This window comes from Pseudophryne corroboree, chromosome 8 (assembly GCF_028390025.1).
Source record: "Pseudophryne corroboree isolate aPseCor3 chromosome 8, aPseCor3.hap2, whole genome shotgun sequence".
NCBI lineage: Eukaryota > Metazoa > Chordata > Amphibia > Anura > Myobatrachidae > Pseudophryne > Pseudophryne corroboree.
Genome location: NC_086451.1, coordinates 313586537 through 313610096, shown reverse-complemented (window position 1 = coordinate 313610096; position 23560 = coordinate 313586537). Strand labels below are relative to the sequence as shown.

The 23560-nt window shown below is 48.0% G+C and overlaps 1 protein-coding gene across 1 annotated transcript in view; it reads left to right on the top strand.

Moving 5' to 3' along the window:
* The window catches only part of TMEM185A (transmembrane protein 185A), a 90464-nt gene that overhangs the window by 27490 nt on the left and 39414 nt on the right, over positions 1–23560 (top strand). Inside the window, exon 2 of the mRNA XM_063937392.1 lies at positions 20687–20863. Within this exon, the coding sequence (XP_063793462.1) occupies positions 20687–20863 (177 nt within the window). The remainder of the gene's footprint in view (positions 1–20686; positions 20864–23560) is intronic.

Below are 23560 nucleotides of genomic sequence, written 5' to 3'. Positions count from 1 at the left end.
ACATGATTGCTGCTGTGCGTCTTTGCACAGCGGCCGATCAGGTCCTAACTGTGCATGCGCAACAACAAAGGGCATCACCGGTCAATGACGGAATGGTGCGAAATATCCGATCGCACAAGCGTTCGCAAGGTGTTTGACAGGAGGAGCCCATTTGTGGGTGGTAACTGACCATTTATTGGGAGTGTCCGGAAAAACACAGGCGTGTCCAAGCGTTTTCAGGGAGGTTTTCTGAAGTCCGCTCCGGCCCCAATCAGCCTCTTCTCATCGCACTGTAGGAGCAAGTCCTGGGTTGTGCACACACTGCACACAGTGGATTTTTGCAGCCCGGCGTACACATGGGATTGCACATTTGCACAGTGAATTTAGACTCCCCCTGGAAGAGGCGACTATGTGAACGCAGGACAGCAAAGTTAGCAGCCCAGCGATCAGATCTGAATCACCCCCTAATTTAGTACATTCTCCCTATTTAGTGCACGCACTACAGATGGAAAGAAACTGTGAAACAATTGCCCAGTACATGCCGTTATTTCCCTAAACCTCCTTTGAGAGAGTAATTTATTTAAAAAAAAAACGGGTTTTTGCATTGGCCTCGACCCGCTGTTGGTAATGACATCGCCCTGCGGCACCATCATCCAACCTGGGCCCCTTCCACCGCTGGCTTTGTCTTTTCACCTTAGTTCCTCTCTACCGCTATCTGTGGAATAGCACAGAATGTACATGTCAGGAACCGAAGTAACACTCTGGGAGCAATTCCGTTTTAATGTATAGTATGGTAGCCCGCCATCATCATCATCTTCTTTCCTGTGCACCTCTGAGAGGCAAAATCATTTAGTGTTCACTCTAGGACTTTTTTAGGGCAGGGTGCTGAGCATTGAGGAGGGCACATTTTTATTTTGAAGGGCACATTTTTAATGTGACGCTTTGCGCACAAAGTATAGCGCATATGTTTATAGTTTTTGTACATACATTTTGCCCTTAGTAAATCATATACCCATGCATACATATAAGACACCTAACATCTGTACTGAGAAACATACTGTATATGTCCAGTCTTCTATGTGTTATAAAACAGAAAAGTTAAACAATGGGTTAAAATATATAGGAAAAAAATAAGTCTGTTTTACTAGGGACATATACTGTAAGCAGTACATGCTCACTGCTTACCCTGTTCTTTCCCTCTTTATCAGAGTGCTGTGTTATTTACAGTGCCTCCTCTGCCATCCAGTTGGCTAAAGGATAGAAATTGTGTTCCAGTTTCAGAGGTGGGCAAGGAGTAGACGACAACATTGTAACATGCACTCTGACTGTTGCATTCTGTATACAAGGGGGCGATTTATGGTCCTGCAGGGTGCACTGAAAAAGGGCAGGATGCTTTTTCACATTTCAAAAATGGGCAGGGTGCAGCACCCTGCTGAAACAGCCTAGAAGGAACATTATCATTTTTGTTAGTTAATGCGTAAAATTGAAGTGCCCCCTATAGAGTGCAGCAGGCAAAAACTATGCGTCTCTGAATATTAAGAGTCAACAATTTTTGTCAATACACATTTTCAAGCAGCTCAATATTTGTTGTATTGTTAGCACATTGTGAGGTAGATGTATGATAAGCTGTGTAACGGTCGTTATTTTTGTGCACCTTCTTAAAGCTTATTATTGTGGCGTAGCAGGTCCAGACACTGATAGGATGCATTGTCAGTTGATTTGCCGAAGAGGGAGAGTGTTATTTCACCTTTCCCCTGAAGTGCACTCTCCCACTTTTGGCAGCTCTGAGTAGACCTGCAAGCGCCGGTCAGAAAGTCTCAGTGGCACCCACTGCTAATATTTGGCACATGCGTCCTCACTTTTCTCCACAAAGAAAAAACAAACTTTGTTTAAATGCAACTAGAAAACTCTGCATAGGTACCCAAGGGTGGAGCTGCGGCAGCGCCAGCAAGGGCTGACAGAATGGAAAGGTACACTGGACAGAACGGTCAGTGCTACTGACCGTTTTATAACTTTGTACTTCACCTCGAAACCCTGTTTAATAGGAGCGCCAATGCACCGCCATCATCTTACATGTGTCTCCACATTACTACATGGACAGAAGCAGTATCTTCGGCACACAACGCATGCAGATACCACTATACCACATAGCGCAGCATCATTAATATAGCGCCCCCCCCCCCCCCCCTGTGTGCCTGAGGGGGGGGGGGGCGCATATACCATTGTGACTGCTATTGTGTACACAACGGTACTGGGAGAATTCATAGCCCCTGTAATGTACAGAGATGCCCACTGGCTGCCTATCTAATCCACCTCTTACTTACAAAGACTTGGCACCAGTTGCACCGTCTAATTTTGAGCAACCTTTTGGTTGCTCAGAATGTCCATTGCATCTAAGCCGCCGGAATCGGTGACTCTGCTTCCAAAAACACAGTCACTGCCTGTGACATACCCACAAAATGCTCGCAACATACCTGTGTTTGACTAGACACACCCCCATCACCTCCCATATACGTACACTGACTGTCAATCCCCATTGTGACATATGCCAGTAAACTATCAGCATAGCTTCCACCTTTGAATCCGGGGCTGTTCACCATGCTACACCATCCCATTTCTCTGACGTCCTAGTGGATGCTGGGAACTCCGTAAGGACCATGGGGAATAGCGGCTCCGCAGGAGACTGGGCACAAGAGTAAAGCTTTAGGACTACCTGGTGTGCACTGGCTCCTCCCCCTATGACCCTCCTCCAAGCCCCAGTTAGATTTTTGTGCCCGACCGAGAAGGGTGCACACTCGGGGCTCTCCTGAGCTCTTAGTGAAAGTTTAGTTTTAGGTTTTTTATTTTCAGTGAGACCTGCTGGCAACAGGCTCACTGCATCGAAGGACTAAGGGGAGAAGAAGCGAACTCACCTGCGTGCAGAGTGGATTGGGTTTCTTAGGCTACTGGACACCATTAGCTCCAGAGGGACCGAACACAGGCCCAGCCTCGGAGTCCGGTCCCAGAGCCGCGCCGCCGGCCCCCTTACAGAGCCAGAAGCAAGAAGAGGTCCGGAAAATCGGCGGCAGAAGACATCCTGTCTTCACCAAGGTAGCGCACAGCACTGCAGCTGTGCGCCATTGCTCCTCAGCACACTTCACACTCCGGTCACTGAGGGTGCAGGGCGCTAGGGGGGGGCGCCCTGAGCAGCAATAGAAACACCTTGGCTGGCGAAAATACATCACATATAGCCCCCAGGGCTATATGGATGAATTTTAACCCCTGCCAGATTCCACATAAAAGCGGGAGAAAATGCCGCCGAGAAGGGGGCGGAGCCTATCTCCTCAGCACACAGGCGCCATTTTCCCTCACAGCTCCGCTGGAAGGACGTCTCCCTGACTCTCCCCTGCAGTCCTGCACTACAGAAACAGGGTAAAATAGAGAGGGGGGCACTAATTGGCGTAATAATTACAAATAGCAGCTATAAGGGGGAAAAACACTTATTTAAGGTTATCCCTGTATATATATAGCGCTCTGGTGTGTGCTGGCATACTCTCCCTCTGTCTCCCCAAAGGGCTAGTGGGGTCCTGTCCTCTGTCAGAGCATTCCCTGTGTGTGTGCTGTGTGTCGGTACGTTGTGTCGACATGTATGAGGAGGAAAATGATGTGGAGGCGGGGCAATTGCCTATAATAGAGATGTCACCCCCTAGGGAGTCGACACCTGAGTGGATGATCTTATGGAAGGAATTACGTGACAGTGTCAGCTCTTTGCAAAAGACAGTTGACGACATAAGACAGCCGGCTACTCAGCTTGTGCCTGTCCAGGCGTCTCAAAAGCCATCAGGGGCTCTAAAACGCCCGTTATCTCAGATGGTAGATACAGACGTCGACACGGATACTGACTCCAGTGTCGACGGGGAAGAGACAAACGTGACTTCCAGTAGGGCCACACGTTACATGATTGAGGCAATGAAAAATGTTTTACATATTTCTGATAATACTGATACCACTAAAAAGGGTATTATGTTCGGTGAGAAAAAACTACCTGTAGTTTTTCCTGAATCTGAGGAATTAAATGAGGTGTGTGATGAAGCGTGGGTTTCCCCCGATAAAAAACTGATAATTCCTAAAAAATTATTGGCATTATATCCTTTCCCGCCAGAGATTATGGCGCGTTGGGAAACACCCCCTAGGGTGGATAAAGCACTCACACGCTTATCAAAACAGGTGGCTCTACCCTCTCCTGAGACGGCCGCCCTTAAGGATCCTGCTGATAGAAAGCAGGAAGGTATCCTAAAATGTATTTACACACATACTGGTGTTATACTGCGACCAGCAATTGCCTCAGCCTGGATGTGCAGTGCTGGTTTGGCTTGGTCGGATTCCCTGACTGAAAATATTGATACCCTAGACAGGGACAGTATATTACTGACTATAGAGCATTTAAAAGATGCATTTTTATATATGCGTGATGCACAGCGGGATATTTGCCGACTGGCATCAAGAGTAAGTGCGCTGTCCATTTCTGCCAGAAGAGGGTTATGGACGCGACAGTGGTCAGGTGATGCGGATTCCAAACGGCATATGGAAGTATTGCCTTATAAAGGGGAGGAGTTATTTGGGGTAGGTCTGTCAGATCTGGTGGCCACGGCAACAGCTGGGAAATCCACATTTTTACCCCAGGTCGCCTCTCAACATAAGAAGACGCCGTATTATCAGGCGCAGTCCTTTCATCCCCATAAGGGCAAGCGAGCGAAAGGCTCCTCATTTCTGCCCCGGGGCAGAGGAAGGGGAAAAAGGCTGCAACAGACAGCCAATCCCCAAGAACAGAAGCCCTCTCCCGCTTCTGCCAAGTCCTCAGCATGACGCTGGGGCTTTACAAGCGGACTTAGGCACGGTGGGGGCACGTCTCAAGAATTTCAGCGCGCAGTGGGCTCACTCGCAGGTAGACCCCTGGGTCCTTCAGGTGGTATCTCAGGGGTACAAATTGGAATTCGAGACACCTCCCCATCGCCGGTTCCTAAAGTCTGCTTTACCGACGTCTCCCTCCGACAGGGAGGCGGTATTGGAGGCCATTCACAAGCTGTATTCTCAGCAGGTGATAATCAAGGTACCCCTCCTGCAACAGGGCAAGGGGTATTATTCAACGCTGTTTGTGGTACCGAAGCCGGACGGCTCGGTGAGACCTATTTTAAATCTGAAATCTTTGAACACTTACATACAAAGGTTCAAGTTCAAGATGGAGTCACTCAGAGCAGTGATCGCGAACCTGGAAGAAGGGGACTATATGGTGTCTCTGGACATCAAGGATGCTTACCTCCATGTCCCAATAAACCCTTCTCACCAAGGGTACCTCAGGTTTGTGGTACAGAACTGTCACTATCAGTTTCAGACGCTGCCGTTTGGATTGTCCACGGCACCCCGGGTCTTTACCAAGGTAATGGCCGAAATGATGATACTTCTTCGAAGAGAAGGCGTCTTAATTATCCCTTACTTGGACGATCTCCTAATAAGGGCAAGATCCAAGGAACGGTTAGTAGTCGGAGTAGCACTATCTCAAGTAGTGTTACGACAGCACGGGTGGATTCTAAATATCCCAAAATCACAGCTGATTCCGACGACACGTCTGCTGTTCCTAGGGATGATTCTGGACACAGTCCAGAAAAAGGTGTTTCTTCCGGAAGAAAAAGCCAGGGAGTTATCCTAGTTAGTCAGAAACCTCCTGAAACCAGACCGGGTCTCAGTGCATCAATGCACAAGGGTCCTGGGAAAAATGGTGGCTTCCTACGAAGCGATTCCATTCGGCAGATTCCACGCAAGAACATTTCAGTGGGATCTGCTGGACAAATGGTCCGGATCGCATCTTCACATGCATCGGCGGATAACCCTGTCCCCAAGGACAAGAGTGTCTCTCCTGTGGTGGTTGCAGAGTGCTCATCTTCTAGAGGGCCGCAGATTCGGCATTCAGGACTGGATCCTGGTGACCACGGATGCCAGCCTGAGAGGCTGTGGAGCAGTCACACAGGGAAGAAATTTCCAGGGCTTGTGGTCAAGCCTGGAAACGTCACTTCACATAAATATCCTGGAACTAAGGGCCATTTACAATGCTCTAAGCCAAGCAAGACCTCTGCTTCAGGGTCAGCCGGTGTTGATCCAGTCGGACAACATCACGGCAGTCGCCCACGTAAACAGACAGGGCGGCACGAGAAGCAGGAGGGCAATGGCAGAAGCTGCAAGGATTCTTCGCTGGGCGGAAAATCATGTGATAGCACTGTCAGCAGTGTTCATTCCGGGAGTGGACAACTGGGAAGCAGACTTCCTCAGCAGACACGACCTCCACCCGGGAGAGTGGGGACTTCATCCAGAAGTCTTCCACATGATTGTAAACCGTTGGGAAAAAACAAAGGTGGACATGATGGCGTCCCGTCTCAACAAAAAAGTAGACAGGTATTGCGCCAGGTCAAGAGACCCTCAGGCAATAGCGGTGGACGCTCTGGTAACACCGTGGGTGTACCAGTCAGTGTATATGTTCCCTCCTCTGCCTCTCATACCCAAGGTACTGAGAATTATAAGACAGAGAGGAGTAAGAACTATACTCGTGGCTCCGGATTGGCCAAGAAGGACTTGGTACCCGGAACTTCAAGAGATGCTCACAGAGGACCCGTGGCCTCTACCTCTAAGAAGGGACCTGCTCCAGCAGGGACCCTGTCTGTTCCAAGACTTACCGCGGCTGCGTTTGACGGCATGGCGGTTGAACGCCGGATCCTGAAGGAAAAAGGCATTCCGGATGAAGTTATCCCTACCCTGATCAAGGCCAGGAAGGAAGTAACCGCACAACATTATCATCGTATTTGGCGTAAATATGTTGCGTGGTGCGAGGCCAGTAAGGCCCCTACAGAGGAATTTCAACTGGGTCGTTTCCTGCATTTCCTGCAAACAGGACTGTCTATGGGCCTAAAATTAGGGTCCATTAAGGTTCAAATTTCGGCCCTGTCGATTTTCTTCCAAAAAGAGCTGGCTTCAGTTCCTGAAGTTCAGACGTTTGTCAAAGGGGTACTGCATATACAGCCTCCTTTTGTGCCTCCGGTGGCACCTTGGGATCTCAATGTGGTTTTGGGGTTCCTAAAGTCACATTGGTTCGAACCCCTTATCACTGTGGACTTAAAATATCTCACATGGAAAGTGGTAATGCTGTTGGCCCTGGCTTTAGCCAGGCGCGTGTCAGAATTGGCGGCTTTGTCCTATAAAAGCCCTTACCTAATATTTCATACGGATAGGGCAGAATTGAGGACTCGTCCTCAATTTCTCCCTAAGGTGGTTTCAGCGTTTCACCTGAACCAACCTATTGTGGTACCTGCGGCTACTGGGGACTTGGAGGACTCCAAGTTGCTGGACGTAGTCAGGGCCCTGAAAATATATGTTTCCAGGACGGCTGGAGTCAGAAAATCTGACTCGCTGTTTATCCTGTATGCACCCAACAAGCTGGGTGCTCCTGCTTCTAAGCAGACTATTGCTCGTTGGATTTGTAGTACAATTCAGCTTGCACATTCTGTGGCAGGCCTGTCACAGCCAAAATCTGTAAAAGCCCATTCCACAAGGAAGGTGGGCTCATCTTGGGCGGCTGCCCGAGGGGTCTCGGCTTTACAACTTTGCCGAGCTGCTACTTGGTCAGGGGCAAACACGTTTGCTAAATTCTACAAATTTAATACCCTGGCTGAGGAGGACCTGGAGTTCTCTCATTCGGTGCTGCAGAGTCATCCGCACTCTCCCGCCCGTTTGGGAGCTTTGGTATAATCCCCATGGTCCTTACGGAGTTCCCAGCATCCACTAGGACGTCAGAGAAAATAAGAATTTACTTACCGATAATTCTATTTCTCGTAGTCCGTAGTGGATGCTGGGCGCCCATCCCAAGTGCGGATTGTCTGCAATACTTGTACATAGTTATTGTTACAAAAATCGGGTTATTGTTGTTGTGAGCCATCTTTTCAGAGGCTCCTCTGTTATCATGCTGTTAACTGGGTTCAGATCACAGGTTGTACGGTGTGATTGGTGTGGCTGGTATGAGTCTTACCCGGGATTCAAGATCCTTCCTTATTGTGTACGCTCGTCCGGGCACAGTATCCTAACTGAGGCTTGGAGGAGGGTCATAGGGGGAGGAGCCAGTGCACACCAGGTAGTCCTAAAGCTTTACTTTTGTGCCCAGTCTCCTGCGGAGCCGCTATTCCCCATGGTCCTTACGGAGTTCCCAGCATCCACTACGGACTACGAGAAATAGAATTATCAGTAAGTAAATTCTTATTTTCTCTTACGTCCTAGAGGATGCTGGGGTCCAATTTAGTACCATAGGTATAGACGGGACCACTATGAGCCATGGGCACTTTAAGAGATTAATAGTGTGGGCTGGCTCCTCCCTCTATGCCCCTACTACCAGACTCAGTCTAGAAAATGTGCCCGGAGGAGCCGTTTAAGGTTGGTTAGTCAGCGTCGGGCTTTTATCATAACAACTGCCTACAGGGGCGCTGTGTGGCTGGCTCCTTATATTCTGTGACTCTCTGAATGTACTCTGGGGGAAACTGTATTTGACATTTTCCTGTGTGTGTAAGTGTGTATATCCCACATTACCATGTCCAAGGACTCTGTGCCCTGAGCTGCAGAATGTTTTATCTTCTCCTGAGGAGTCTATTCCATGTACGCAGGACTGCAATATGCTTTCTCAGCCTTGCGAATCCGAACCCGCATGGATGGATTCTTTAAGGGGAATGATATCCCAGATTTCTCTGACGTCCTAGTGGATGCTGGGAACTCCGTAAGGACCATGGGGAATAGACGGGCTCCGCAGGAGACTGGGCACTCTAAAAGAAAGATTAGGTACTATCTGGTGTGCACTGGCTCCTCCCACTATGACCCTCCTCCAGACCTCAGTTAGATTTCTGTGCCCGGCCGAGCTGGATGCACACTAGGGGCTCTCCTGAGCTCCTAGAAAGAAAGTTTATTTTAGTTTTTTTATTTTACAGTGAGACCTGCTGGCAACAGGCTCACTGCATCGAGGGACTAAGGGGAGAAGAAGTGAACCTACCTGCTTGCAGCTAGCTTGGGCTTCTTAGGCTACTGGACACCATTAGCTCCAGAGGGATCGACCGCATGGAACTGGCCTTGGTGTTCGTTCCCGGAGCCGCGCCGCCGTCCCCCTTACAGAGCCAGAAGCAAGAAGAGGTCCGGAAAATCGGCAACAGAAGACTTCGGTCTTCACCAAGGTAGCGCACAGCACTGCAGCTGTGCGCCATTGCTCCTCATGCACACTTCACACTCGGTCACTGAGGGTGCAGGGCGCTGGGGGGGGGGCGCCCTGAGGGCAATATATGACACCTTGGCTGGCAAATCTACATCATATATAGTCCTAGAGGCTATATAGATGTAAAATTACCCCTGCCAGTATTCCAGAAAAAGCGGGAGAAAGTCAGTTGAAAAAGGGGCGGGGCTTCTCCCTCAGCACACTGGCGCCATTTTCTCTTCACAGTGCAGCTGGAAGACAGCTCCCCAGGCTCTCCCCTGTAGTTTTCAGGCTCAAAGGGTTAAAAAGAGAGGGGGGGCACAAAATTTAGGCGCAATATTGTATATACAAGCAGCTTTTGGGAAAAATTCACTCAATATAGTGTTAATCCCTAAATTATATAGCGCTCTGGTGTGTGCTGGCATACTCTCTCTCTGTCTCCCCAAAGGGCTGTGCGGGGTCCTGTCCTCAGTCAGAGCATTCCCTGTGTGTGTGTGTGCGGTGTGTCGGTACGGCTGTGTCGACACGTTTGATGAGGAGGCTTATGTGATGGCAGAGCAGATGCCGATAAATGTGATGTCGCCCCCTGTGGGGCCGACACCAGAGTGGATGGATAGGTGGAAGGTATAAACCGACAGTGTCAACTCCTTACATAAAAGGCTGGATGACGTAACAGCTATGGGACAGCCGGCTTCTCAGCCCGCGCCTGCCCAGGCGTCTCAAAGGCCATCAGGGGCTCAAAAACGCCCGCTCCCTCAGATGGCAGACACAGATGTCGACACGGAGTCTGACTCCAGTGTCGACGAGGTTGAGACATATACACAATCCACTAGGAACATCCGTTACATGATCCCGGCAATAAAAAATGTGTTACACATTTCTGACATTAACCCAAGTACCACATAAAAAGGGTTTTATGTTTGGGGAGAAAAAGCAGGCAGTGTTTTGTTCCCCCATCAAATGAGTGAATGAAGTGTGAAAAAGCGTGGGTTCCCCCGATAAGAAACTGGTAATTTCTAAAAAGTTACTGATGGCGTACCCTTTCCCGCCAGAGGATAAGTTACGCTGGGAGATATCCCCTAGGGTGGATAAGGCGCTCACACGTTTGTCAAAAAAGGGGGCACTGCCGTCTTAGGATACGGCCACTTTGAAGGTACCTGCTGATAAAAAGCAGGAGGCTATCCTGAAGTCTGTATTTACACACTCGGGTACTAGACTGAGACCTGCAGATAGTGCTGCTGCAGCGTGGTCTGTAACCCTGTCAAACAGGGATACTATTTTGCGAACATAAGACGTCGTCTTATATATGAGGGATGCACAGAGGGATATTTTGCCGGCTGGCATCCAGAATTAATGCATTGTCCATTCTGTCAGGAGGGTATTAGAGACCCGACACTGGACAGGTGATGCTGACTTTAAAAGGCACATAGAGCCTTATAAGGGTGAGGAATTGTTTGGGGATGGTCTCTGGGACCTCGTATCCACAGCAACAGCTGGGAAGAAATTTTTTTACCTCAGGTTTCCTCACAGCCTAAGAAAGCACTGTATTATCAGGTACAGTCCTTTCGGCTTCAGAAAAGCAAGCGGGTCAAAGGCGCTTCCTTTCTGCACAGAGACGAGGGAAGAGGGAAAAAGCTGCACCAGTCAGCCAGTTCCCAGAATCAAAATTCTTCCCCCGCTTCCTCTGAGTCCACCGCATGACGCGGGGGCTCCACAGGCGTAGCCAGGTACGGTGGGGGGCCGCCTCAAAAATTTCAGCGATCAGTGGGCTCGCTCACAGGTGGATCCCTGGATCCTTCAAGTAGTATCTCAGGGGTACAAGCTGGAATTCGAGGCGTCTCTCCCCCGCCGTTTCCTCAAATCTGCCTTGCCGACAACTCCCTCAGGCAGGGAGGCTGTGCTAGAGGCAATTCACAAGCTGTATTCCCAGCAGGTGATAGTCAAGGTGCCCCTACTTCAACAAGGACGGGGTTACTATTCCACACTGTTTGTGGTACCGAAACCGGACGGTTCGGTGAGACCCATTTTAAATTTGAAATCCTTGAACACATACATAAAAAATTCAAGTTCAAGATGGAATCGCTCAGGGCGGTTATTGCAAGCCTGGAGGAGGGGGATTACATGGTATCCCTGCACATCAAGGATGCTTACCTACATGTCCCCATTTACCATCCTCACCAGGAGTACCTCAGATTTGTGGTACAGGATTGCCATTACCAATTCCAAACACTGCCGTTTGGACTGTCCACGGCACCGAGGGTCTTTACCAAGGTAATGGCAGAAATGATGATACTCCTTTGAAAAAAGGGAGTTTTAATTATCCCGTACTTGGACGATCTCCTTATTAAGGCGAGGTCCAAGGAGCAGTTGTTGGTCGGAGTAGCACTATCTCGGGAAGTGCTACAACAGCAAGGATGGATTCTATACATTCCAAAGTCACAGCTGGTTCCTACCACACGCCTACTGTTCCTGGGGATGGTTCTGGACACAGAACAGAAAAAAGTGTTTCTCCCGCAGGAGAAAGCCAAGGAGCTGTCATCTCTAGTCAGAGACCTCCTGAAACCAAAACAGGTATCGGTGCATCACTGCACACGAGTCCTGGGAAAAATGGTAGCTTCTTACGAAGCAAAATTCCATTCGGCAGGTTCCATGCAAGAACCTTTCAGTGGGACTTCTTGGACAAGTGGTCGGGATCGCATCTTCAGATGCATCGGCTGATAACCCTGTCTCCAAGGACCAGGGTATCTCTACTGTGGTGGCTGCAGAGTGCTCATCTTCAAGAGGGCCGCAGATTCGGCATACAGGACTGGGTCCTGGTAACCACGGATGCCAGCCTTCGAGGCCGGGGGGCAGTCACACAGGGAAGAAATTTCCAAGGACTTTGGTCAAGTCAGGAGTCGTCCCTACACATAAATATTCTGGAACTGAGGGCCATTTACAATGCCCTAAGTCTGGCAAGGCCTCTGCTTCAAAACCAGCCGGTACTGATCCAATCAGACAACATCACGGCAGTCACCCATGTAAACCGACAGGGCGGCACAAGAAGCAAGATGGCGATGGCAGAAGCCACAAGGATTCTCCGATGGGCGGAAAATCACGTCTTAGCACTGTCAGCAGTGTTCATTCCGGGAGTGAACAACTGGGAAGCAGACTTCCTCAGCAGACACGACCTACACCCGGGAGAGTGGGGACTTCATCCAGAAGTCTTCCAACTGTTGGTAAACCGTTGGGAAAGGCCACAGGTGGACATGATGGCGTCCCGCCTAAACAAAAAACTAGATATTGCGCCAGGTCAAGGGACCCTCAGGCAATAGCTGTGGACGCTCTAGTGACACCGTGGGTGTACCAGTCGGTTTATGTATTCCCTCCTCTGCCTCTCATACCAAAGGTACTGATAAAGCCTATAATTTATCCTATTTAAAACACTCTAAAAGGTTAATGAACACAGTACGCAATTGGCGTATAGAATACCGTAAGAGTACGCACGTAGCGTAACAAACGCTTAGCCGTGGACGAGACGCACGAGCGGCACATTTGCTCACGGCTTAAAGCGTAAAGGCAAGCACGCTATAGGCTGCCGACTAACGTAATGATACGCTATCAGCGTAGCAGACGCTCAAGACCACGAGGAGATCACAAGCGGCGCTGACGCTCACAGAGTTAAACCTTTGTAACAATATCATAAACAATGTACTTATATTGTAAACCTTTGTGCAGTGATAAGGTGTAAATGCAACACAGTGTACCCTTGTTAGTTTAAAAGCTGTATGAGCGACTCTTACGCTCTGAGAACCCTTTAGCAATATAATAAACACTCAAATACCGGTCTAAAGGTCTAACACCTTTTAAGGGAGAGAATGAACGTTCAATCGCAAAAGAATACACAATACAAGTTATACACTACCAAACTAACATAAAATACCTAACCGAGTTACTACACGTTAAAATACAACAAAGACACAATTACATTTAAGGGGGAAGGAGAGAGAGAATGGCTTACAACAAAATAGGAGATAAATATGGTTGCAGAGAACTTACGCACAAGGGGAACAATCGCAAGCGCCTTTCTGGATATCCAGCTCCCGATTATCAGTGATGAGAACCGTTGAGAAGAGTAGAGAGAGCTGGCCCAGATCGGCTTGTCTTTTTATACACTACACACAATACAGTACAATGGTCCCTACATTCTTATTGTTCATTGGACACAGGAATTCGTCTCCGCATTATAACAAAAGGTCATAGGTTGGTTCATACAGGTGGGCTGTGACTATTCCAAACTGCTCAGGTGGGAGGGAAACTGGGTTTCCCGCCGCATGGGTAATAACGTGCAAATATAGTAAATGTCCATAAACTTCTTATGTCCATAACTATACGCACGAGCGAGTAATCCGCTTCAAACCAACACCGGAATATTGCTAATTATATTCTCTTCCGATGGATACTAAACACCACTGTGTAACCCCTGTCTGACCCTTCGTATCAAACAAAGAGGGATCTCTTTGTCTCTGAACATACTACATTAACCAAACTTTCAGATTCTATCAAAGGGACCATAATCTACAAAATACATTATATGACTAAAATATGTAACGATCGAGTCGCCTGCTAGACGCACACAAACTCTACCGTAAATGCGCATACCGTGCGCCTGCAAGTGCACGCTACTGCGACTATACGCACGCACGGGAGGGCTCATGCACGTGCAGCGGGCACACGCATGAGGTGCATATATGGCAATGTGCAGCGTGATATTTTTCTGACTTTGACAGTACTGAGAATAATAAGAAAACGAGGAGTAAGAACGATACTCGTGGTTCCGTATGGGCCAAGAAGAGCTTGGTACCCAGAACTTCAAGAAATGATATCAGAGGACCCATGGCCTCTACCGCTCAGACAGGATCTGCTACAGCAGGGGCCCTGTCTGTTCCAAGACTTACCGTGGCTGCGTTTGACGGCATGGCGGTTGAATTCCGGATCCTAAAGGAAAAGGGCATTCCGGAAGAAGTCATTCCTACGCTGATAAAAGCCAGGAAAGAAGTAACCGCAAACCATTATCACCGTATTTGGCGAAAATATGTTGCATGGTGTGAGGCCAGGAAGGCCCCAACAGAGGAATTTCAGCTGGGTCGTTTTCTGCACTTCCTACAGTCAGGGGTGACTATGGGCCTAAAATTGGGTTCCATTAAGGTCCAGATTTCGGCTCTGTCGATTTTCTTCCAGAAAGAACTGGCTTCACTGCCTGGAGTTCAGACATTTGTGAAGGGAGTGCTACATATTCAGCCCCCTTTTGTGCCTCCTGTGGCACCTTGGGCTCTCAACGTGGTGTTGAGTTTCTTAAAATCACATTGGTTTGAGCCACTTAAAACTGTGGATTTGAAATATCTCACGTGGAAAGTGGTCATGTTATTGGCCTTGGCTTCGGCCAGGCGTGTGTCAGAATTGGCGGCTTTGTCATGTAAAAGCCCTTATCTGATTTTCCATATGGATAGGGCAGAATTGAGGACTCGTCCTCAGTTTCTCCCTAAGGTGGTATCAGCTTTTCACTTGAACCAACCTATTGTAGTGCCTGCGGCTACTAGGGACTTGGAAGATTCCAAGTTACTGGACGTAGTCAGGGCCTTAAAAATTTATATTTCCAGGACGGCTGGAGTCAGGAAAACTGACTTGCTTTTTATCCTGCAGGCACCCAACAAAATAGGTGCTCCTGCTTCTAAGCAGACTATTGCTCGCTGAATTTGTAGCACAATTCAGCTGGAGCATTCTGCGGCTGGATTGCCGCATCCTAAATCAGTAAAAGCCCATTCCACGAGGAAAGTGGGCTCATCTTGGGCGGCTGCCCGAGGGGTTTCGGCTTTACAATTTTGCCGAGCTGCAACTTGGTCAGGGGCAAACACGTTTGCTAAATTCTACAAAATTGATACCCTGGCTGAGGAGGACCTGGAGTTCTCTCATTCGGTGCTGCAGAGTCATCCGCACTCTCCCGCCCGTTTGGGAGCTTTGGTATAATCCCCATGGTCCTTACGGAGTTCCCAGCATCCACTAGGACGTCAGAGAAAATAAGATTTTACTCACCGGTAAATCTATTTCTCGTAGTCCGTAGTGGATGCTGGGCGCCCATCCCAAGTGCGGATTGTCTGCAATACTTGTATGTAGTTATTGCCTAACTAAGGGTTATTGTTGAGCCATCTGTTGAGAGGCTCAGTTATATTTCATACTGTTAACTGGGTGTAGTATCACGAGTTATACGGTGTGATTGGTGTGGCTGGTATGAGTCTTACCCGGGATTCAAAATTCTTCCTTATTGTGTCAGCTCTTCCGGGCACAGTGTCCTAACTGAGGTCTGGAGGAGGGTCATAGTGGGAGGAGCCAGTGCACACCAGATAGTACCTAATCTTTCTTTTAGAGTGCCCAGTCTCCTGCGGAGCCCGTCTATTCCCCATGGTCCTTACGGAGTTCCCAGCATCCACTACGGACTACGAGAAATAGATTTACCGGTGAGTAAAATCTTATTTTCTACAAGTATGTCACATACTGAGAAAGTTTTTGAGGAAATCTGTGGAGGGTTTGCAGTATTTGGCCCTCACTAATTCGTTAAAAACCCCACCTACATACCCACAAAAGCGTACACTTGCCCAGATAATGCAAGCTGACACTGATACCGACTCTGATACAGGGGACGGTGATGGGGATATGTAGGGGGAAATGCATCCCTTGCTAAAGGGGTGCAACTAATGATTGAAGCCATTAGGGATGTTTTGCACATTACTGAGAAGGTACCTGAGCAGGTGGAGGAATCTTATTTTACAGAAAGTAAGGAATCCTCGCTTACCTTCCAGGTTTCCAAGAAGTTAAACTCTTTGTTTGAAAAATCCTGGGAAAACCCAGAGAAAAAATTCCAGATCCCAAAAAGGGTTCTCATTGCTTTCCCTTTCCCTGAGGAGGAAAGGAAAAAGTGGGATAACCCCCCCTATAGTTGACGCTTCTGTATCTACAGTAGGTTGTAAAAAAAGGTGGTTTTACCTGTTCCTGGTTCAACCGCTTTCAAAGAGCCGGCTGACCGCAAGATTGAGACTACACTCAAATCACTATACACAGCTACTGGCGTAGCTTTAAGGCCCACTATTGCTTGTGCGTGGATTTCTAAAGCCATAGTAAAGTGCTCAGGCACATTGCTAGAGGACTTGGATACTAGAGATAGGAGTGACATTGATTTGTTCTTGCGTCACATACAGGATTCTGCAGGGTTCATGGTGGATGCCATGAAGGACCTTGGCATGCTGAATGCACGGGCTACTTCTATGGCGGTCTCGGCGCGCAGAGGTCTCTGGCTATGCCAATGGACTGCGGATGCAGATTCCAAGAGAAGCGTGGAGAAGCTACCCTTCACAGGTCAGGCTCTGTTTGGGGACGCATTGGATGCGTGGATCTCCATGGCAACTGCAGGTAAGTCAACATTTCTTCCCTCAGCAGCACCACCGGCTAGGAAATCTTATCCTTCGCCTACACTGCAGTCCTTTCGGTCCACAAAATTTAAAAATTCCAAACTCCCGCCCACCTTCTTTAGAGGAGATCAGGGAAAGTCCAGAAAACCTGCACCATCAGGTTCCCAGGAACAGAAACCAGATTCTGCTTCCTCAAAATCTTCAGCATGACGGTGGACCTCCCAGTCTGGAGGTCGGGCAGGTGGGAGCGAGACTAAAGGTTTTCAGTCACGTTTGGGCATCATCATGCCTAGACCCCTGGGTAAAGGATATTGTTGCCCAGGAATACAGACTGGAATTTCAAGAACTCCTACCTCACATATTCTTCAAATCAGGCTTACCAACTTCGCTGACAGAAAGTGCCATCCTACAGGAAGCGATTCAAAAATTGGTTCAAACGGATGTCATTGTTCCACTTCACCTACAACACAAGGGTTATTACTCAAACCTTTTTGTGGTACCAAAACCGGATGGTTCGGTAAGGCCAATATTAAACTTAAAGTCATTGAACCCCTACTTGAGGGAATTCAAATTCAAGATGGAGTCTGAGAGCGGTGATTTCAGGTCTGGAGGAGGGGAAATTCCTATTATCCCTGGATATCAAGGATGCGTACCTGTACATTCCGATCTGGCTGCCTCACCAGGGTTATCTCTGATTTGCACTGCTGGACTGTCACTATCCGTTTCAGGCACTGCCCTTTGGCCTCTCCACAGCACCAAGGGTGTTCACCAAGGTCATGGTGGAGAAGATGCTACTCCTCCGCAGACAGGGAGTGAACATAATTCCATATCTGGACGATCTGCTAATAAAAGCATCTTCCAAGGAGATGATGTTGCAGAGTATTGCTCTCTCAACTCGAATACTCCAGGATCATGGGTGGATCCTGAACCTTCCAAGTCACATTTGGAGCCGACAAGGAGACTGTCCTTCCTGGAGATGATACTCGACACGGAAGTGCAGAGGGTGTTTCTACAGGTGGAGAAAGCGTTGTGATCCAATCAATGGTTCGGGAGCTCCTGAAGCCAGCCCGGGTATCGGTTCATCAGTACATTCGCCTTCTGGGGAAGTTGGTTGCATCCTACGAGGCTCTTCAGTACGGAAGATTCCATGTGAGGTTCTTCCGACTGGATCTCCTAAACAAATGGTTGAGATCACATCGTCACATGCACCAACGGATACGCCTGTCACCGAAAGCCAGAATTTCACTCCTGTGGTGGCTGCAAGCATCTCACCTACTCGAAGGCCGCAGGTTCGGGATTCAGAATTGGATCCTTCTAACCACAGATGCAAGTCTCAGAGGTTGGGGAGCAGTCACCCAAGGGGAAAACGTAAAAGGAAGGTGGTCCAGTCAGGAATCTCTTTCCAATAAACGTTCTGGAACTGAGGGCCATTTACAACGGCCTTCTACAAGCAGCACATCTTCTGCAAGATGAAGCCATTCAGGTTCACTCTAACAACGTCACAGCAGTGTCCTACATAAACAGGCAGGGCAGAACGAAGAGCAGTGCTGCGATGTCAGAGGTAACAAGAATCATCCTCTGGGCAGAAAAGCACGCGGTGGCGCTGTCGGCAATCTTCATTTCGGGAGTGGAGAACTGGGAAGCGGACTTCCTCAGCAGACACAATCTCCATCCAGGAGAGTGGGGCCTCCACTCGGAGGTGTTCGCAGAGGTAACAAGCCGATGGGGTGTACCTCAAATAGACATAATGGCCTCTCACCTCAACAAGAAGCTTCGGAGGTACTGTTCCAGGTCGAGAAACCCGCACGCAGTGGCGGTGGACGCACTGGTAACTCCGTAGACGTACCAGTCAGTTTATGTGTTCCCTCCACTTCCTCTCATCCCAAGCATTCTCAAGCTCCTAAAGAGAAGCGGACTTCCTCAGCAGACACAATCTCCATCCAGGAGAGTGGGGACTCCATCCGGAGGTGTTCGGGAGGTTACGGATCTTTGGGGTGTACCTCAAATAGACATGATGGCCTCTCGTCTCAACAAGAAGCTTCGGCGGTATTGTTCCAGGTCGAGGGACCCGCAAGCCGTGGCGGTGGACGCCCTAGTGACTCCGTGGGTGTTCCGGTCGGTGTACGTGTTTCCTCCACTTCCACTCATCCCAAGAGTTCTAAAACTCATAAGGAGAACAAGAGTTCAGGCGATCCTCATTGCTCCGGACTGGACAAGAAGGGCTTGGTACGCGGATCTTCTGGAATTACTACTGGAGGATCCGATGCCTCTTCCTCTTTGCGAGGACCTTCTGCAACAGGGGCCGTTCCCCTGTCAAGACTTACCGCGGCTATGTTTGATGGCATGGAGGTTGAACGCCAGATCTTAGCTCGGAAGGGCATTCCGAAAAAGGTCATTCCTACCCTGATACAGGCTAGGAAGGGAGTAACGTCAAAACATTACCATCGGATTTGGAAAAAGTATGTGTCTTGGTGTGAATCCAAGATGTTTCCTATGGTGAAGTTTCATCTGGGACGGTTTCTCCTCTTTCTGCAAGCAGGTGTGGAGGTCGTCCTACGCTTGGGCTCCATAAAGGTCCAGATTTCGGCCTTGTCCATTTTCTTCCAGAAACAATTACCTGCTCTTCCTGAAGTTCAGACATTCTTGAAAGGGGTTCTGCATATTCAACCACCCTTTGTGCCGCCTACGGCACCTTGGGATCTTAATGTGGTACTGCAGTTCCTGCAATCAGATTGGTTCGAGCCTTTACAGGAAGTGGACGTCAAGTTTCTTACTTGGAGAGCGGTCACACTGTTGGCTTTGGAGTTTGCTAGTCGTGTGTCGGAATTGGGGGCATTGTCATGCAAAAGCCCTTACTTGATTTTCTATTAGGATAGAGCTGAGCTCAGAACGCGTCAGCAATTTCTTCCGAAGGTTGTGTCAGCCTTTCATATCAACCAACCTATTGTGGTGCCAGTGGCTACTGACTCCTCAATTACCTCAAAGTCCTTGGATGTTGTGAGGACTTTGAAAATATATGTGAAGAGAACTTCTCGTCACAGGAAGTCGGACGCTCTGTTTGTCCTTTATGATCCCAACAAGGTTGGGTGTCCTGCTTCTAAGCAGACAGTTTCTCGCTGGATCAGTTTCACTATCCAGCATGCTTATTCTACGGCAGGCTTATCGTGTCCAAAATCTGTTAAGGCCCACTCTACTCGTAAAGTGGGTTCTTCCTGGGCGGCTGCCCGGGGTGTCTCGGCTGGACAACTTTGCCGAGTAGCAACTTGGTCAGGGTCGAACACATTTGCTGAGTTCTTCTGACGACCTAAATTTCGGTCAATTTGTTCTGCAGGAACCTCAGCACTCTCCCTCCTATACTGGGAGCTTTTGTACATCCGCATGGTACTAAATTGGACCCCAGCATCCTCTAGGACGTAAGAGAAAATAGGATTTTAATTACCTACCAGTAAATCCTTTTCTCGTAGTCCGTAGAGGATGCTAGGCGCCCGCCCAGTGCTTCGTGTTCCTGCTTTTTTACTTGCTCAATTTGTTGGTTCAGCCGTTGCTGAATTGTTCCGAGTTCGTTAGCTTGGCTTTCCTTTTGTTGTATGTGTGAGCTGGTGTGAATCTCACCACTATTTGTGTATTTCCTTCTCTCAAAGTATGTCCGTCTCCTCGGGCACAGTTTCTAGACTGAGTCTGGTAGGAGGGGCATAGAGGGAGGAGCCAGCCCACACTATTAATCTTTTAAAGTGCTCATGGCTCCTAGTGGACCCGTCTATACCCATGGTACTAAATTGGACCCAAGCATCCTCTACGGACTACGAGAAAAGGATTTACCGGTAGGTAATTAAAATCCTATTTTCTCTTTGCGCATAGCATCAGCAGTCCATGCTGTAGGTGACGGGACACATTTCATGGGCACCCAGATTTGTCCAGCTTTGCCCTAAAATAAAAATTTGTATTTTATACTGTTAATTAACATAAACATACTGTACATTTATCTATGTGTTTCTTTTCTTTCTGTGTTTTGCAGTAAATTCCTTATATACGCGTGTTTGTTGCTTTTCTCTGTTCTCCTGTCCCTGCGCCTGGACGGCATTATTCAGTGGAGTTACTGGGCAGTATTTACACCAGTATGGCTGTGGAAACTAATGGTCATTGTAGGAGCCTCAGTGGGCACAGGAGTGTGGGCTCGGAACCCTCAGTACAGGTATTTAGTAACTTGTATTATAAAGCAGTAGTTTGTTTTATTAATATATACAGTACATTGATAGATATGGTTGGATTTTAGCATCGCTGCTATTTACTTGCAGCAGGAGGCGTCTGGTATAAGTAGATGTCTCCTGTATGCATGTGATATCCAGTGCTGCGTCCAAGGAGGCCAGGAAATCTCTGTTGGAAGATGAAGACAATGGCCTTAGCTGCCATAGCCACCCCCAAACAGCTGCAGACTGTTAATCAATACAGTATAGGTCTGGTGCATGCAGAAATTACCGGCAATCGCTACTTTGCATCAGCTGCCTCAGTTACTTCGAAACAAAGGTGCGTGAGTGCTGACCACCACGCCACAACGCTGCAGATACCTGTGCCAACCTACCAGCACCTTATCAATACCCCTTTCAGACTTACATATCCGGGTCGCACCCGGGAATGTGTACACAGGTGCAACCTGACCCTTCCAGACTTGCGGCCCGACCCGGTAATTGGTTGGTTGGTGACCTCACCGTTGACGCTACAGGAGGCGGCGCTTGGAGATGATCATCTCCTAGCATCGCCTTCTCCTATGCAGAGAACAGGTGCTGGGTCGCCTTGACCCAACTTACCCATTTACACTGCACGCATCCCGGGTCGATTCCAGCTTCAACCCAGGTTGCGACCTTGGATGAAATGCCAGGGACTCTCGACCCAGGATATTGCTTTAGGACCCCTTCAGACTAAGCAAAATCCCGGCTTTCACGTGCAATAACCCGGGAAATTTTTGCTAGTCTTAAAGGAGTATGAGTCACTTCCAGCCCGTCTAGCTGCTGTCTGTGCTGTACACGGCGGTTACTCTGGTAATTAGCTGGTGATCATAATAATGTGACTCAACCGTGTAATACAGTGCATTTGGAAAGTATTCACAGCGCTTCACTTTTTCCACATTTTGTTATGTTAGAGCCTTATTCCAAAATGGAATAAATTCATTATTTTTCCCTCAAATTTCTACACACAATACCCCATAATGACAACGTGAAAAAAGTTTTATATATATATATATATATATATATATATATATATATAATTTTTTTTTGTTGAAAATTTATTACAAATAAAAAACTAAGAAATCACATGTACATAAGTATTCACAGCCTTTGCCATGAAGCTCAAAATTGAGCTCAGGTGCATACTGTTTCCACTAATCATCCTTAAGAGGTTCTTACAGCTTAACTGGAGTTCACCTGAGGTAAATTCAGTTAATTGGACATGATTTGGAAAGGCACACACCAGTCTAAATAAGGCCCCACGCTTGACAGTGCATGTCGGAGCACAAACCAAGCATGAAGTCAAAAGAATTGTCTGTAGACAAGGGCACAGAAAAATATCTGATGCTTTGAAGGTCCCAATGAGCACAGTGGCCTCCATCATCTGTAAATGGAAGAAGTTCGGAACCACCAGGACTCTTCCTAGAGCTGTCCGGCCATCTAAACTGAGTGATCGGAGGAGAAGTGCCCTAGTCAGGGAGGTGACCGATAACCCGATGGTCAGACTGTCAGAGCTACAGCATTCCTCTGTGGAGAGAGGAGAACCTTCCAAAAGGACAACCATCTCTGCAGCAATCCACCAATCAGGCCTGTATGGTAGAGTGGCCAGACGGAAGCCAGTCCTTAGTAAAAAGCACATAGCAGCCCGCCTGGAGTTTGCCAAAATGCACATGAAGACTTTCAGACCATGAGAAACAAAATTCTCTGGTCTGATGAGACAAAGATTGAACTCTTTGGCGTGAATACCAGGCGTCATGTTTGGAGGAAACCAGGCACCGCTCATCACCAGGCCAATACCATAGTGAAGCATGGTGGTGGCAGCATCATGCTGTGGGGATGTTTTTCAATGGCAGGAACTGGGAGACTAGTCAGGATAGAGGGAAAGATGAATGCAGCAATGTACAGAGACATCCTGGATGAAAACCTGCTCCAGAGCACTCTTGACCCCTCAGTCTGGGGTGACGGTTCATCTTTCAGTAGGATAACGACCCTAAGCACACAGTCAAGATATCAAAGGAGTGGCTTCATGACAACTCTGTCAGTGTCCTTGAGTGACCCAGCCAGAGCCCAGACTTGAATCCGATTGAACACCTCTGGAGAGATCTGAAAATGGCTGTGTACCGACTCTTCCCATCCAACCTGATGGAGATTGAGAGGTGCTGCAAAGCAGAATGGGCGAAACTGCCCAAAGATAGGTGTGCCAAGCTTGTGGCATCATAATCAAAAAGATTTCAGGTTGTTATTGCTGCCAAAGGTGCATCAACAAAGTATTGAGCAAAGGCTGTGAATACTTATGTACATGTGATTTCTTAGTTTTCTATTTTTAATAAATTTGCAAATATCTCCCAAAAACTTTTTTCACATTGTCATTATGGGTTATTGTGTGTAGAATTTTGAGGGAAAAATGAATTTATTCCAATTTGGAACAAGGCTGTAACATAACAAAATGTGGAAAAAGTGAAGCGCTGTGAATACTTTCCGGGTGCACTATATGTAAAAAAAAAAAAGGCCTTCATAGAAGTGTGACCCTATAAAATAACTGTGAACTAAGCTTTGTTATTCAACAGCTAAAACAGTAAATTATAATACAGTTACATTACTGCCTGCATATTATTAAGGGGATGTTCATTCATGCTACAGAATCTCATGCAATGTGTGTAAGAGGG